Raw genomic sequence first — 13,546 nt, forward strand, 5'->3', positions numbered from 1 at the left:
CGACTGTTGACTTTTTAAGGATCTCTAGGTGGATGGTGAGTTTGTTTTTTCTCCAAGCTCGCTCAGCTCTTCGACATTCTTGCTTCAGTGAGCGTGAAAGCTCATTTATCCAGGGTGTTACTCTGGTATTATGTTTCTTTTTTGTTTTTATTGATAAACGCTTTGATTTCACAGCTCCCAGATAATATATATATATATATATATATTTTTGTTATTTTCCCAGCATTCCCGCACCCAGTCTTCCAGGCCCGAAATGTCCACATTCTGACACGTGCAAACGGAAACCAAAGGTTCCAGTTTGCGCACACTCAGAGTTATACAGATTTGAAAGGGTACATTTCTGGAAGAAACTTTGGAAACTTCAAACTCGAGTAACTTCAAACTCTGCTCCGGCGTCTTCCCGTCCCTTCGGTCATTCCGTTCTCAATGTGGTCGACGGCAGCCGTTGCGCAGCCCCTCCCTACCCCCCACCGCCCCTCCCCCCTCCCCTCCCGGCTGTCTCGTTGGCGAGGGGTTAAAGGTCGGTGACCTTGTTCTCCAAGGCGGCGGCGATCTGCTGGAGCTGCAGGGTCAGCTGTTTGGTCTGGGCGGCCGGGTCATCTTCCAGGGACTGAATGATCTGAACACACACACAAACACACACACACACACACACACACACACACACACACACACACGCACAAGGTCAAGGTCAACTTTATTGTCCACAGGGGAAATTTGGCTTGGGCTTTCACCCCTGCCACAGCCTCACAAAAAGCATCAGTGACAACAACATAATAGAACATACATACAGAGGGGACACACACAACATCAAGTGCACAAATAGTATGGCTAATCTGACCTCTCACAATCAACGCTGTTTCAGAGCATCATTCAACATTTTAGACACCGGTATAATTTGTTTAAGGGATACTAGGCGAGTCTGTGTGTCTACAAAGTACAAACACACCCCCCCCCCCCCTCCTCTCTCTGACAGGCCTCCACATTATTTCATGAGTTTGACTGTACAGTACATACCCCATCGTAGTATTTGCTGGCGTATTGGTACAGTTGATGTAAGGCCACCTGCGTGTTCAGCTTGTCTGTGTGTTGCTGAGGGAAAGCGGCAAAGAGACATTAATAGTTTCTTGGACATTAACATAGTCCATTTATTAATTGAATTTCTTTATTGGGTGCACAGTTCATTCAAAACACAGGAATCACCAGGACTGGGTCCGAAATCACATACGAAATCACTATTGACTACTATATTTTTCAACATTCTTTTAAGTGCATACACAACAGTATCTTTTATTTCGGACATACAAATCACATCGTATATCAAACCACATAATTCCAACACTGACTGCTTTCATTTTATTTGATTTTTTAATTTTGATTGTAGAAAAGGCTTATGTTAACATCACTCACGATAGCTATCTTTCTCGAGAAACGTTTATATTTTAGATGTCTGAACCTCGGATGTCTGAACGACCAGCAATGTAGTTTTCGAGATAAGAGCCAGAGAAGATCCTAATTATAACAGTAGTCTATGCATGTGTGAGCATGCTCCGTGCATGCGTTGGAAAGCAAGGCGTTGGCTAGCAACCGGCTCAGGGCAAAAGGTTGTTTTTTATTGGTGCCTTTTCAGATCCATCCATCGTATTTATGTCAATAGCAGTCAAAGTATTAAGGTTGCCCTTCTGTTGGGCAAGCAGCAGTAGGCCTACTACACATACCCATTTCATCACCATGTACATCAGTTGCACTTTGTTTCAACAATACCTACATTCTAGATGTGTTTAATTGAAGAGTTTGACATAGGCGGCACGCCAGGGCTTTAGTTAGCTTTAGTTTACAAAACGAGTGCAGCACAGACTGACACACAGAAAACATCGGAGACAAAACGAGTGCAGCACAGACAGACAGACAACATACAGTAAGAGACAAAACGAGTGCAGCACAGACAGACAGACAACATACAGTAAGAGACAAAACGAGTGCAACAGAGAACATAAGAAGAAAGGATGAACCACCTACCCTGGACACCTCAGCCAGGTGTGTGTTCATGTCCTGATCACTCACTGAAACCATCTGCCTGATGCCTTTGTAGTAACTGACACGCGCGCACACACACACGCACACACACGTGTACACACACACACACACACACACACACACACACACACACACACACACACACACACACACACACACACACACACACACACACACACACACACACACACACACAAATCATTTGATTATGTTAAAACAGATTGCGGTGCATTTAACAAGCCTAACGAGGGGAGAAAACCTGACTAGGATCAGACGAGAATCTCCCCTTGGTTAAAATGCTGCTACACGATGACATTACACGACTGCACCCAGACTAGAGCAGCATCTATCAACCAGGTGTCATAATGGGAATAAAGAGATGCTAAAGAGATATTTAAAATCAGTTTTTAAGTTGTTTGATTCAGTATTTAGATATTTGATATTCATTTTTGCTATACAAACCCATTGTAACTTCAAACTCCACTTTAATCATGATAGATTAATCGAAAACACTGGTGATATTGGTGATAAGACTGATATTGTTTGATATTATATACCGTGTATATATATATATATATATATATAGTATAGTTGGCAAAAAGGAGAGTTGCAATAGGTTTGTATTCCGGACAGGGCAACTAAACTGAATATAAAATATCTAAATAGTGAATCGAGCAGCTTAAAAACTGTCCGGGGTGTTCACAAAAGCCTGAGCCTGTGAAATATCCCTTTTAGTGTTTCATTGACTCCATGCTCAGTCCAAACTTCTGGTTCGAGTGTGGAAACCAGGAGACTATTATATGCTGCATAGTGCATTCACGTGGATTCAGGCAAGTGGCAGATGACAAACCGGATATCATTTTAGTCAGGCCGAAAGAAAACGCCGGTAACCGTATGTTACGGTTTCGAACCCGGGTTCGAACCCTCCACCCCAACCTTCCACTTCTGGTGTTCCTGGGCACAACCCACTGCGCCATCACCACTCTTCCACCTAGTCAGGTCCACCTCTGTGTTCCCCTCCCCCTCTGACGAGCTGCCTGGGTGTGGCACTGCACACCTGTTTCCATTCTACCTTGATCACCAGAGTCTTCAAGAACCCTGCCTTCCCTCCACTCCTCGCCAGATCTTCCCATAGAAACGCCTGGCAAGTACAGTTTTCTCTCTACTCTGTTGCTGCTCGTACCCAGTAGAGCTTTTTGTGTGTTTAGCTGCAGTATTAGCTGTTTGCTAATTTTGTTCCTCTCATCCTCCAGACCTGGCTATTCTGCCGTGCCACGCCTGGATCTCGTCACCACCTTGTTCATGGACTGTTTGTTTGGCTGCCGATCTACAAGCTCGCCCCCGACTACTCTCTTGGATTTCCCCTAAGTATAGCTTTATATTATATATATCCTCATAGATACATATCTACCTATTTATATGATAAGAGTATTTATATGGATTTATATATATAACTATACATTATCAGTATCCTGCTCAATTTGGACAATAAAGTGCTTAATTGTCTTCCTGTCTCCTGAGTGGTTGCATTTGGGTTCAGAACACAACTCAGTCTTAACAGAAGATCTGGCCAACATGAACCCAGCACCCTCAGGAGGTCAGGCTCCAGAGCAGGCCTCTCCACTTAACCCTTTGGCTGCTATTCAGCGCCAAGACAGGGTGCTTGCTAACCACGCCCGGTTGCTTCAAGAGGCCTCTACTATGATGCAGAGCATGGCTGGTGAGCAGCAGACCCAGTCACAACAGCTGCTACAAGTAGCCAGCGAACAGCAGACACTACTAGTCCAGATGAAGAACATGTGCGACCAGTTAGCTGCTCTGTGTGCCGCAGCCCCACCAGCTCAAGTAGCTTCCAATGCTATCTCACCTCCCACTCTTGGGCCTGTTGCCCAGCCTGGCCGGGAGCCTAACCTGGCTAGCCCCCAGCCTTTTGATGGGTCATTCACAGGCTACCGGGGATTCATGTTGCAGTGCAACTTTGTCTTTGACCTGCAGCCCAGCATGTTCTCTACTGACGAAGCCAGGGTAGCCTACATTGCCACCCACACCATCGGTGAGGCACTTCGTTGGGTCCAGTCTTTCTTGAGCTCCAACCCGGGGTCAAGGCACAACTATGCCAACTTTGAGGAGGAGTTCGAGAGAGTGTTTGACCACCCCATCGCTGGTCCAGATGCAGGATCCCAGCTGCTACATATCAAGCAGGGCTCCCGCACTGTTGCCGCTTATGCTATCGAGTTCCGTACGCTTGCGGCCAGCACAGGGTGGGCCGATTCTACGCTTCAGAGAGGGTCTCACGGAGGCACTGAAAGACGAGCTGGTTAGAGACAAGCCCACCGACCTCAATAAGCTCATCAGTCTTGCCATTGATGTCGACGAACGTCTCCGTGAACGCAAGAAGACCAAGGCACATCAAGGCTCCTCCCGCTTGACCCCCACTCAGAACAGCAGTTCCTCTTGTTCCTCTGAGACATTTTTTTCAGACCCCGCCACAGGTGCAGAGCCAATGGAGGTGGGCAGAATGCGTCTGTCTGCTGCGGAGAAGGAACACCGCAGGACCCGCGGCCTCTGCATGTATTGTGGGCAGAGGGGCCACTCAAGGGACAGCTGTCCTAGGCTGCCAAAAGATTAGGCTCATCGGAGACCAGGGGACTCCAGGTGAGCCGAATCTCTCGCTCCCCCTCATCCGTTAGCCCTGACAAGTTTGAGGTCCATCTCTCCTGGCATGGAGGGACACTCTCAGTCGGCACCCTCATTGACTCTGGCGCCGATGAGAGTTTCATTGACCATCAACTGGCCTGTGAGGCTAACATTCCCCTCATCGCCCTGATTGAACCCATTCCTGCTTTCGCTCTGGATGGACACAAGATTGGCCTTATTACACATCAGACTCAACTCCTCAAGATGACCTTGTCCGGTAACCATGTCGAGGAGATCCGTTTCCATGTGTTACCGTCCCCTGGCACTCCTCTCATCTTAGGCCGACCCTGGTTGGAGTTGCATGTCCCCCATGTGGACTATGGTAGAGGCCGCATCCTCAGTTGGAGCACCAACTGCTATGCCCGGTGCCTCCGTGCTGCAACTTCCTCCGCCACAGGGTCTCCTTCTGAAACTCCCTCTCCTCCTGACTTGTCTACTGTTCCATCCGCTTACCATGACCTTGGTGAGGCGTTCAGTAAAGACCGAGCCCGTTCTCTGCCTCCCCATCGCCCTTACGACTGCGGCATTGATCTCCTTCCGGACGCAGCCTATCCCGCCAGTCGGCTGTACAATTTGTCACTCCCTGAGAAGGGAGCCATGGACAAATACATCTCTGAATGTTTGGCTGAGGGTCTTATCCGTCCTTCTCGGTCCCCGATGGCAGCTGGCTTCTTCTTTGTCAAGAAGAAGGGCGGAGACCTCAGGCCGTGTATCGACTACAGAGAACTTAACAAGATCACGGTCAAGAACAAGTACCCTCTCCCCCTCATCAGTTCCAACTTCGAACCTCTGCAGGGTGCTACCATCTTCACGAAGTTGGACCTCCGGAATGCCTACCATCTCGTTCGGATACGCGAGGGGGATGAGTTCAAGACTGCGTTCAAGACTCCGCGGGGGCATTATGAATATCTCGTCATGCCTTTCGGCCTTACCAACGCCCCCGCAGTTTTTCAAGCATTGATGAACGACGTACTGAGGGACATGCTGGATATCTTTGTAGTTCTCTACCTCGACGACATCCTGATTTTCTCCAGGAGTGCTGAGGAACACGTCCAACACGTCCGTCAAGTCATCCAGCGCCTCTTGGAGAACCGCCTCTTTATCAAGGCAGAGAAGTGCACCTTCCATGCTCCCTCAGTGGAGTTTCTGGGATTCATCATAGAGGGTGGGCAGACTCGGCCGGACCCACGGAAGGTCCAGACTGTTGTTGAGTGGCCCCAACCGGCCAACAGGAAGCAGCTACAGAGTTTTTTGGGCTTTTCAAACTTTTATCGTTGCTTTATTCGAGGCTACAGCAAGGTGGCAGCCCCCCTCACTGCTCTTACGTCGCCTCTGCGTCCTTTTGCCTGGACACCTGCAGCCAGCGCCGCCTTCGACGCCCTTAAGAGACGATTCACATCTGCACCCATCCTGCTCCACCCTGATCCCTCCAAGCCCTTTGTAGTGGAGGTGGATGCCTCTGACACTGGCATTGGGGCAGTTCTCTCACAACAGTCTAACTCAGATGAGAGATTGCATCCCTGTGCTTTCTTGTCTCGCCGGTTCACCCCGGCTGAGGAGAATTACGACATCGGCAACAGGGAGCTCCTGGCTGTTGTGGAGGCCTTCGAGGAGTGGCGCCACTGGTTGGAGGGTGCAGAGCATCCCAGCATTGTCTGGTCCGACCACAAGAATCTCACTTACATCCGGTCGGCCAGGCGGCTGAACTCTCGTCAGGCACGCTGGGCCCTATTCCTCGGCCGGTTCAACTTCACTCTGACGTACCGGCCAGGTTCCAAGAACGCAAAGGCTGACGCACTGTCTCGGATTCACTCAGCGGAGAGAGTTCCCATTACCCCGGACACCATTCTCCCCGCTTCCCAAGTGATTGGAGTGATCACCACTAGTCTGGAGGCAGCAGTCAGGAGAGCTCAGCGCACGCAACCTGACCCAGGAACTGGACCCCCAAACCGACTGTACGTTCCTGATGCCGCCCGATCCCAGGTCCTCCAGTGGTGCCATGCCAGCCGGGTGGCTTGTCATCCAGGAGTCAACCGCACCCTCTCCTTCGTACGCCGGCGGTTCTGGTGGTCTACTTTGGCGGCAGATGTCCGGAGTTTTGTCACCGCCTGCACGGTGTGCGCTCGAGGCAAGTCATCCCATCAGTCCCCTGCTGGTCTCTTGCATCCCCTTCCTGTCCCTGGTCGTCCTTGGTCGCATATCGCTTTGGATTTCGTCACCGGTCTTCCCCCCTCCATGGGCAACACCGTTATCCTCACGGTGGTAGACCGTTTCTCCAAGGCTGTGCACCTGATAGCTCTCCCTAAGCTCCCTTCTTCCAAGGAGACGGCGGAGTTGCTGATGGAACACGTTTACCGCCTTCATGGACTCCCAGCGGACATCGTCAGTGACCGTGGCCCCCAGTTCACCTCCCAGGCCTGGAGGGCTTTCTGTAAGGGTATCGGTGCCACCATCAGCCTCTCCTCTGGATATCACCCCCAGTCAAACGGACAAGCAGAGCGGGCCAATCAAAGTCTGGAAGGGGCCCTCCGATGCGCCTCTGCTCTCCATCCGTCCTCCTGGAGTAAGGACCTGCCCTGGGTTGAATACTCATTGAACACCCACGTCAGCGCTGCCACCGGTATGTCACCCTTTGAATGCTACCTAGGGTACCAGCCCCCCCTGTTTCCGGCCCAGGAGGCTGAGGTTGCAGTCCCTTCAGTTCAAGCCCATCTTCGACGTAATCGCAGAGTGTGGAAGACTGTCCATGCAGCTCTACTGAGGTCCAACACCCGTGCTTGCCGGGGAGCCAACCGTCGGCGCACCAAGGCCCCGCAGTACAGAGTGGGTCAGCAGGTGTACCTCTCATCCTCTGACCTGCCGCTGCAGGTGGAGTCCCGGAAGCTGGCGCCCCGGTTTCTAGGACCATTCCCTATTGAGCACATTGTGAATCCGGTTGCAGTGCGCCTCCGACTCCCCTCCTCCATGCAGCGGATCCATCCAGTCTTCCACGTCTCCAAGATAAAGCCTGTCTCCTCATGCCCCTTGACACCTCCACCCCCTACCCCCCCACCCCCACAGATGGTCGACGGGCATCCGCAGTGGACGGTGCGGCGGCTCCTCAAGGTGCGCCGCCGGGGTCGTGGATTCCAATACCTCGTCGACTGGGAGGGGTATGGGCTGGAGGAGCGCTGTTGGGTTTCCCGGAAACTCATCATGGATCCCGAGCTCCTGCACCAGTTCTACCGAGACAATCCTGATGCGCCTGGCAGGTCGCCAGGAGGCTCCCGTAGAGGGGGGGGTCCTGTTACGGTTTCGAACCCGGGTTCGAACCCTCCACCCCAACCTTCCACTTCTGGTGTTCCTGGGCACAACCCACTGCGCCATCACCACTCTTCCACCTAGTCAGGTCCACCTCTGTGTTCCCCTCCCCCTCTGACGAGCTGCCTGGGTGTGGCACTGCACACCTGTTTCCATTCTACCTTGATCACCAGAGTCTTCAAGAACCCTGCCTTCCCTCCACTCCTCGCCAGATCTTCCCATAGAAACGCCTGGCAAGTACAGTTTTCTCTCTACTCTGTTGCTGCTCGTACCCAGTAGAGCTTTTTGTGTGTTTAGCTGCAGTATTAGCTGTTTGCTAATTTTGTTCCTCTCATCCTCCAGACCTGGCTATTCTGCCGTGCCACGCCTGGATCTCGTCACCACCTTGTTCATGGACTGTTTGTTTGGCTGCCGATCTACAAGCTCGCCCCCGACTACTCTCTTGGATTTCCCCTAAGTATAGCTTTATATTATATATATCCTCATAGATACATATCTACCTATTTATATGATAAGAGTATTTATGTATTTATATGGATTTATATATATAACTATACATTATCAGTATCCTGCTCAATTTGGACAATAAAGTGCTTAATTGTCTTCCTGTCTCCTGAGTGGTTGCATTTGGGTTCAGAACACAACTCAGTCTTAACACCGTAGACAGCATTGCCGTGCCAAAATCAAACTCTTGATCTACAAGCTTTCAAAAATAGCAGACCTACAAGCTCGTAGCACGCCACCGAGTGGCGCACTATGAGCTTGTAGGTCTGCTATTTTTGAAAATTTGTAAAAATGTGGCGCAAATCTTTTAATATATATTCTTTCAAAGTGAATGTTTTTAACTCAGGTCTAAATAGGTTAAGTAAATGCACTTAGTTTCTTTCCACCACTGATACACAGCACCCACATTAGAAGCCGTTTGTCACAACACACCGACTTGTTTTCACGGTCAACATGAATAGACCGTTCAGCGATGCATGCTGATGACTATAGTATGTACATGCACCCAGTAGAGATAAACATGGTTTTTTTCATTCTCGGACTGAATTATAACTACAGTACAGTTGTTTGACAATATGTGACGTAGATGATGGAGAGACACAGACCTAAATTGTTACATGACATTTGTATCTAATTTTCTCTCTATTTTAGTGATTATAACAATTCCCTGATGCCCCCGTGCACACACACGTGTGGTAAGCTTGTTACTGCTGACCCCTACTGGTTGGTTTTGGAACTGGTTGATCCTATAGGGCAGGGTCCAGGGACCCATAGGGGTCCTTGAGAGAGTTCCAGGGGGTGCAGTACTTAGTTTAGACAGTACTTGCTTTAGACTAGTCATTGGTTAGATCAGTCATTAGTCCTACAACTACAACCTTGTAAATTGTCAGTATAGTCTTTAGTTTTAGTCACCATAGCTTAGTTTTTATTTAAAATGGTAGTGGACGAAAATGTTATAAATGAAGAAGTACTCACTCGTCCACCATCTTCTTGTACGTGGAGATCTCCTTTGCGTAGAGCAGCTTGTTGCTGGGAGACTCCTGAAGTGGAGGCATGATGGGAATACTTATTATTGTACTATTACATACAGCAGTGGTGGAAAAAGTACTCACATTTTACACTTAAGTAAAAGTATTATTAATACTGCAGCGTAGGACTACTTTGTTACAAGTAAAAGTCAGGAATTAAAGATGTACCTGAGTAAAAGTACAAAAGTATTGGCATCCAAATGTACTTAAAGTATCACAAGTAGAAAGCACGTATTGGCCAGAATGTCCCATTTCAAGTTTTAGCCGATCTACAAGCCCACAATGAGTCACATCCCGACGCATTGTGAGCTTGTAGATCGGTACAGTACAGTTGTGTTTGACAATATTGTGACGTAGATGATGGAGGGACACAGACCTAAATTGTTACATGACATTAATTTTGTATCTCATTTTCTCTCTATTTTAGTGATTATACCAATTCCCTGATTTCCCCACGCACACACACGTCTGGTACGCTTGTCACTGCTGACCCCTACTGGTTGGTTTTGGAACTGGTTGATCCTATAGGGCAGTGGTTCCCAAAGTGGGGTCCAGGGACCCATAGGGGTCCTTGAGAGAGTTCCAGGGGGTCCCCAGCTGTTAATTAGGAACCAAATGGACCCTCATGGGTCTGTAACTCAGAGAGTGTTCAAATTAGTACACTCTCAGAGTTAAATGAACATTGATTTTACAATATGCAAAATGCCATTAAATGGGGCCTCCGTAGTCTAATTCAGGTCAAACCTGGGATCCTTAAAATGAAAATGGTTGAGAATCACTCATAGAGTCGTAAAACTCTTCTCTTATGGGGGTCCTTGGCATATATTTTCAAATGCGGGGGTCTGCGGGCTAATGAGTGTCAATTTGGGGGTCCTTGACATGAAAAGGTTTGAGAACCACTGCTAGGGATGGTATAGAATAGAACTCACATGCATCTTCTGGGGGACCCCCCAGGGCCTGGGGGGTCCTATAGAGGGGGTTCGAGGAGGTCCCCGAGTTAATATAGCATCAACACCAATTAAACCCTAGCCTATATACATTGGCTATTTGAAAAAATGTACAAGCTCTTGTAGATCTGCTATTTTCCAAACACGTTTGAATTGAATATATTTAAACATTAAACATTTAAAATGTAAGACACAAATCTTATATGGGGGTCCCTGGCACACTATCTTTTGGGGGTAGGCCTACTTGAAATTTTTTGCTGTTAATAACTGTAGTCCCAGAAGGTTTTCTGTTCATTTTCCTATTTCCTCTTTTTTTTCTTCACAGTTTAACCTCTGCTGACAGGTACAGTACCCTGAGCAACCTGTAGGTGTCGCTAATGCAGCGTCATAACAAGCCATAGACTGTAAAAAATATGGACAAAGCGTTCCTCGGGTCTAACATGAACGTAAAATGAAGCCTAAAATTCCTTGCAATGGAAGTCGCCATCTTTCTAGATCCGTTTGGGCCCAGTTGGCCATTGGCTGGCCCAGACAACGGTTTTGGTTTTTATTTTGACTCGAGCAGGGGGTGGATCGGGGGTGGAACCAGGGGGGCAGTCACTCAGTACCAAAATCACGCCCCCAAGCCCACAAGCTAGCATGCACTCTGCAGCGTAAACAAACAAACACACTACAATTACAAAGAAATAACTTCAGCTCCGTCAAGACGATATTTTTGCTGTCTTCATACAAGGTAAATTGTATATTTAGACTTGGCCTACATGTTAATCCTAGTAGTGTGTAAAAATGAATACCAGCACTCACGTTGGATTATTGTTTTATTTTGTTCCCCCCGGCAGTGCTTGCTTTTGCTTTCTTCTTCAAATCCTAGTAGTGTAACGTTAACTTTGAATCTCTTCACTGTTTTCACGTAATGCATTTTATTTGCCTCTTAAGCTGCTTCTCTTTATCGTCACTTCAGATAGTCTCAACCTAGCCCTAGAACGGCTCTTGTTGTTACATACTGTATAACAACAAGAGCCGTTGTTACAGTTTGACTAGTGTCTGGTTTGTCTGGTTCCCTGGGCTGGCTTTGCGCGTGCATGAGCCGTACGTCTTTCACAGCTGTCTCATGAAGGGGGCGGAGCTATCTTCTATCTTCTCGGAGCGGAGCTATCTTCTATCTTCTCATTAAATATCCATCCGATTGTTTGTGGAATCTCACTTGTATGAAACAGTGACAACATGCACTTATAAAACACAGTTAGAATGATGAAAATAAAAAATAAATGAAAATATCTGTGGGATGTGGGATTCGAACAGTCTTTGGAGTGAACCAAAATAACCTTGGAAGCTGTGCGCAACCCATTACACTATGATGCGCTGACAACTGCTGTAGGAAACGATCTATTTGATCCTATGTGTGTCTGTCCAGGCGTGAACTTGGTAACAGTATAGTCACAGCATGCCAGTGTACAGTCTACCTGCCCTGAAATCTGGTTACGAGTGACACAGTGACATTCCGAGTCGACACGCCTACCTCCAGTGAAGCTTGCATGTCAATCAAAATCATCCCAAGGTAGCCACGCCCCTCAGAACATTAATTAACTTTAATGTCTTTAATAACTAGGACCATAATTTTCCAAAAAGAATATTATGACATGAGAAATGAGACTTTAAACTAGTGATTGGAAGCAGAAAGTATTCATGACCATGTTTATTAAGGTAATACAGTCTAGGTGAAGTTGGGCCCAAATACATGGGCCTCTATGGAGCTATGGGGTTTTTTGGGCCCAGTACAGCGCCTCAACAGGCCATTATATGAACTTTCAGGAAGTCCCGATTTCAAAAGTGGCTTCACAAAATATCTGGCTGACTGCCCCCCTGGTCATATTACACCGTCCCGGTCCAGCTTCCCTCCAATTATGTTCATTTGAATGATCTGGAAAACTACCATGGAAGATTTGAACCCTATAGTCCACCGATTCAGAACGTGGGGTTTTGGGACCCCCAGTGGATCCTTCAGGGTCCCCAGATAAATTACCGATAGTAACCAAATGGACCTGTACTGCTCTGTAACTCTGAGAGTGTAAAAATTAAACCAATTGGACCTGTACTGCTCTGTAACTCTGAGAGTGTAAAAATTAAACCAATTGAACCTGTACTGCTCTGTAACTCTGAGAGTGTAAAAATTAAACCAATTGGACCTGTACTGCTCTGTAACTCTGAGAGTGTAAAAATGAAACCAATTGGACCTGTACTGCTCTGTAACTCTGAGAGTGTAAAAATGAAACCAATTGGACCTGTACTGCTCTATAACTCTGAGAGTGTAAAAATTAAACCAATTGGACCTGTACTGCTCTGTAACTCTGAGAGTGTAAAAATGAAACCAATTGGACCTGTACTGCTCTGTAACTCTGAGAGTGTAAAAATTAAACCAATTGGACCTGTACTGCTCTGTAACTCTGAGAGTGTAAAAATTAAACCAATTGAACCTGTACTGCTCTGTAACTCTGAGAGTGTAAAAATGAAACCAAATGGAACATGACAGGTCTGTAAATCTTAAGCCCCAACCACGCCAAAGGGTCACCATGCAACGCCTTGGGTCCAAACGGTTGCAAGGAGTTATCGCTAAAACCGTTTCGACCCTTTGGTGAGGTTTGGGTCATTTTAGAGTGTACAAATGGAACCACTGCACATGATAATCTCCACATTGGTGGGCATTAGTGTATGTTCTTGACAGTCCCTATTGCAGTTATATGAAAACATTAGTATTCAGAGTGTCAGTTAACCTTGACTACTCCAAGGAGTCAAGGACCTTGTGGCTCACATTAAACATTAAGACCAGAAGGTCCTTAAGCACAACATTCTCCTCTGCTAATAAGTGGACGTGCCTCAGTGCTCCGAGCCGTGTAGCAGTAGTCATTATTAACAGCCTGTATTAATGTTTCACACGGCATGAAAAGTCATTATCAACAGCTGGTGTAAACGTTTTACGCTGTTAACGTTTTCAAAGGTCAACACTGGTTGAGCTGTGGTGCTCGTTAGCTATAA

General features: G+C 47.5%; 1 protein-coding gene across 1 annotated transcript in view; it reads right to left on the reverse strand.

Annotated features, from left to right (window-relative positions):
• Window positions 1-505: 505 nt before the first annotated feature.
• The window catches only part of LOC310872537 (plexin-B2-like), a gene marked incomplete at its 5' end in the record, with an annotated part of 69,279 nt that continues 56,238 nt past the window's right edge, over window positions 506-13,546 (reverse strand). Inside the window, 4 exons of the mRNA XM_083784496.1 lie at window positions 506-619; window positions 1,018-1,092; window positions 2,020-2,095; window positions 9,514-9,578. Coding sequence (XP_083640622.1) covers window positions 515-619; window positions 1,018-1,092; window positions 2,020-2,095; window positions 9,514-9,578 — 321 coding nt within the window. The 3' untranslated portion in view covers window positions 506-514. The remainder of the gene's footprint in view (window positions 620-1,017; window positions 1,093-2,019; window positions 2,096-9,513; window positions 9,579-13,546) is intronic.

This window comes from Protomyctophum parallelum (genome assembly GCF_964188405.1).
Source record: "Protomyctophum parallelum genome assembly, chromosome: 1".
Taxonomy (NCBI): Eukaryota; Metazoa; Chordata; class Actinopteri; order Myctophiformes; family Myctophidae; genus Protomyctophum; species Protomyctophum parallelum.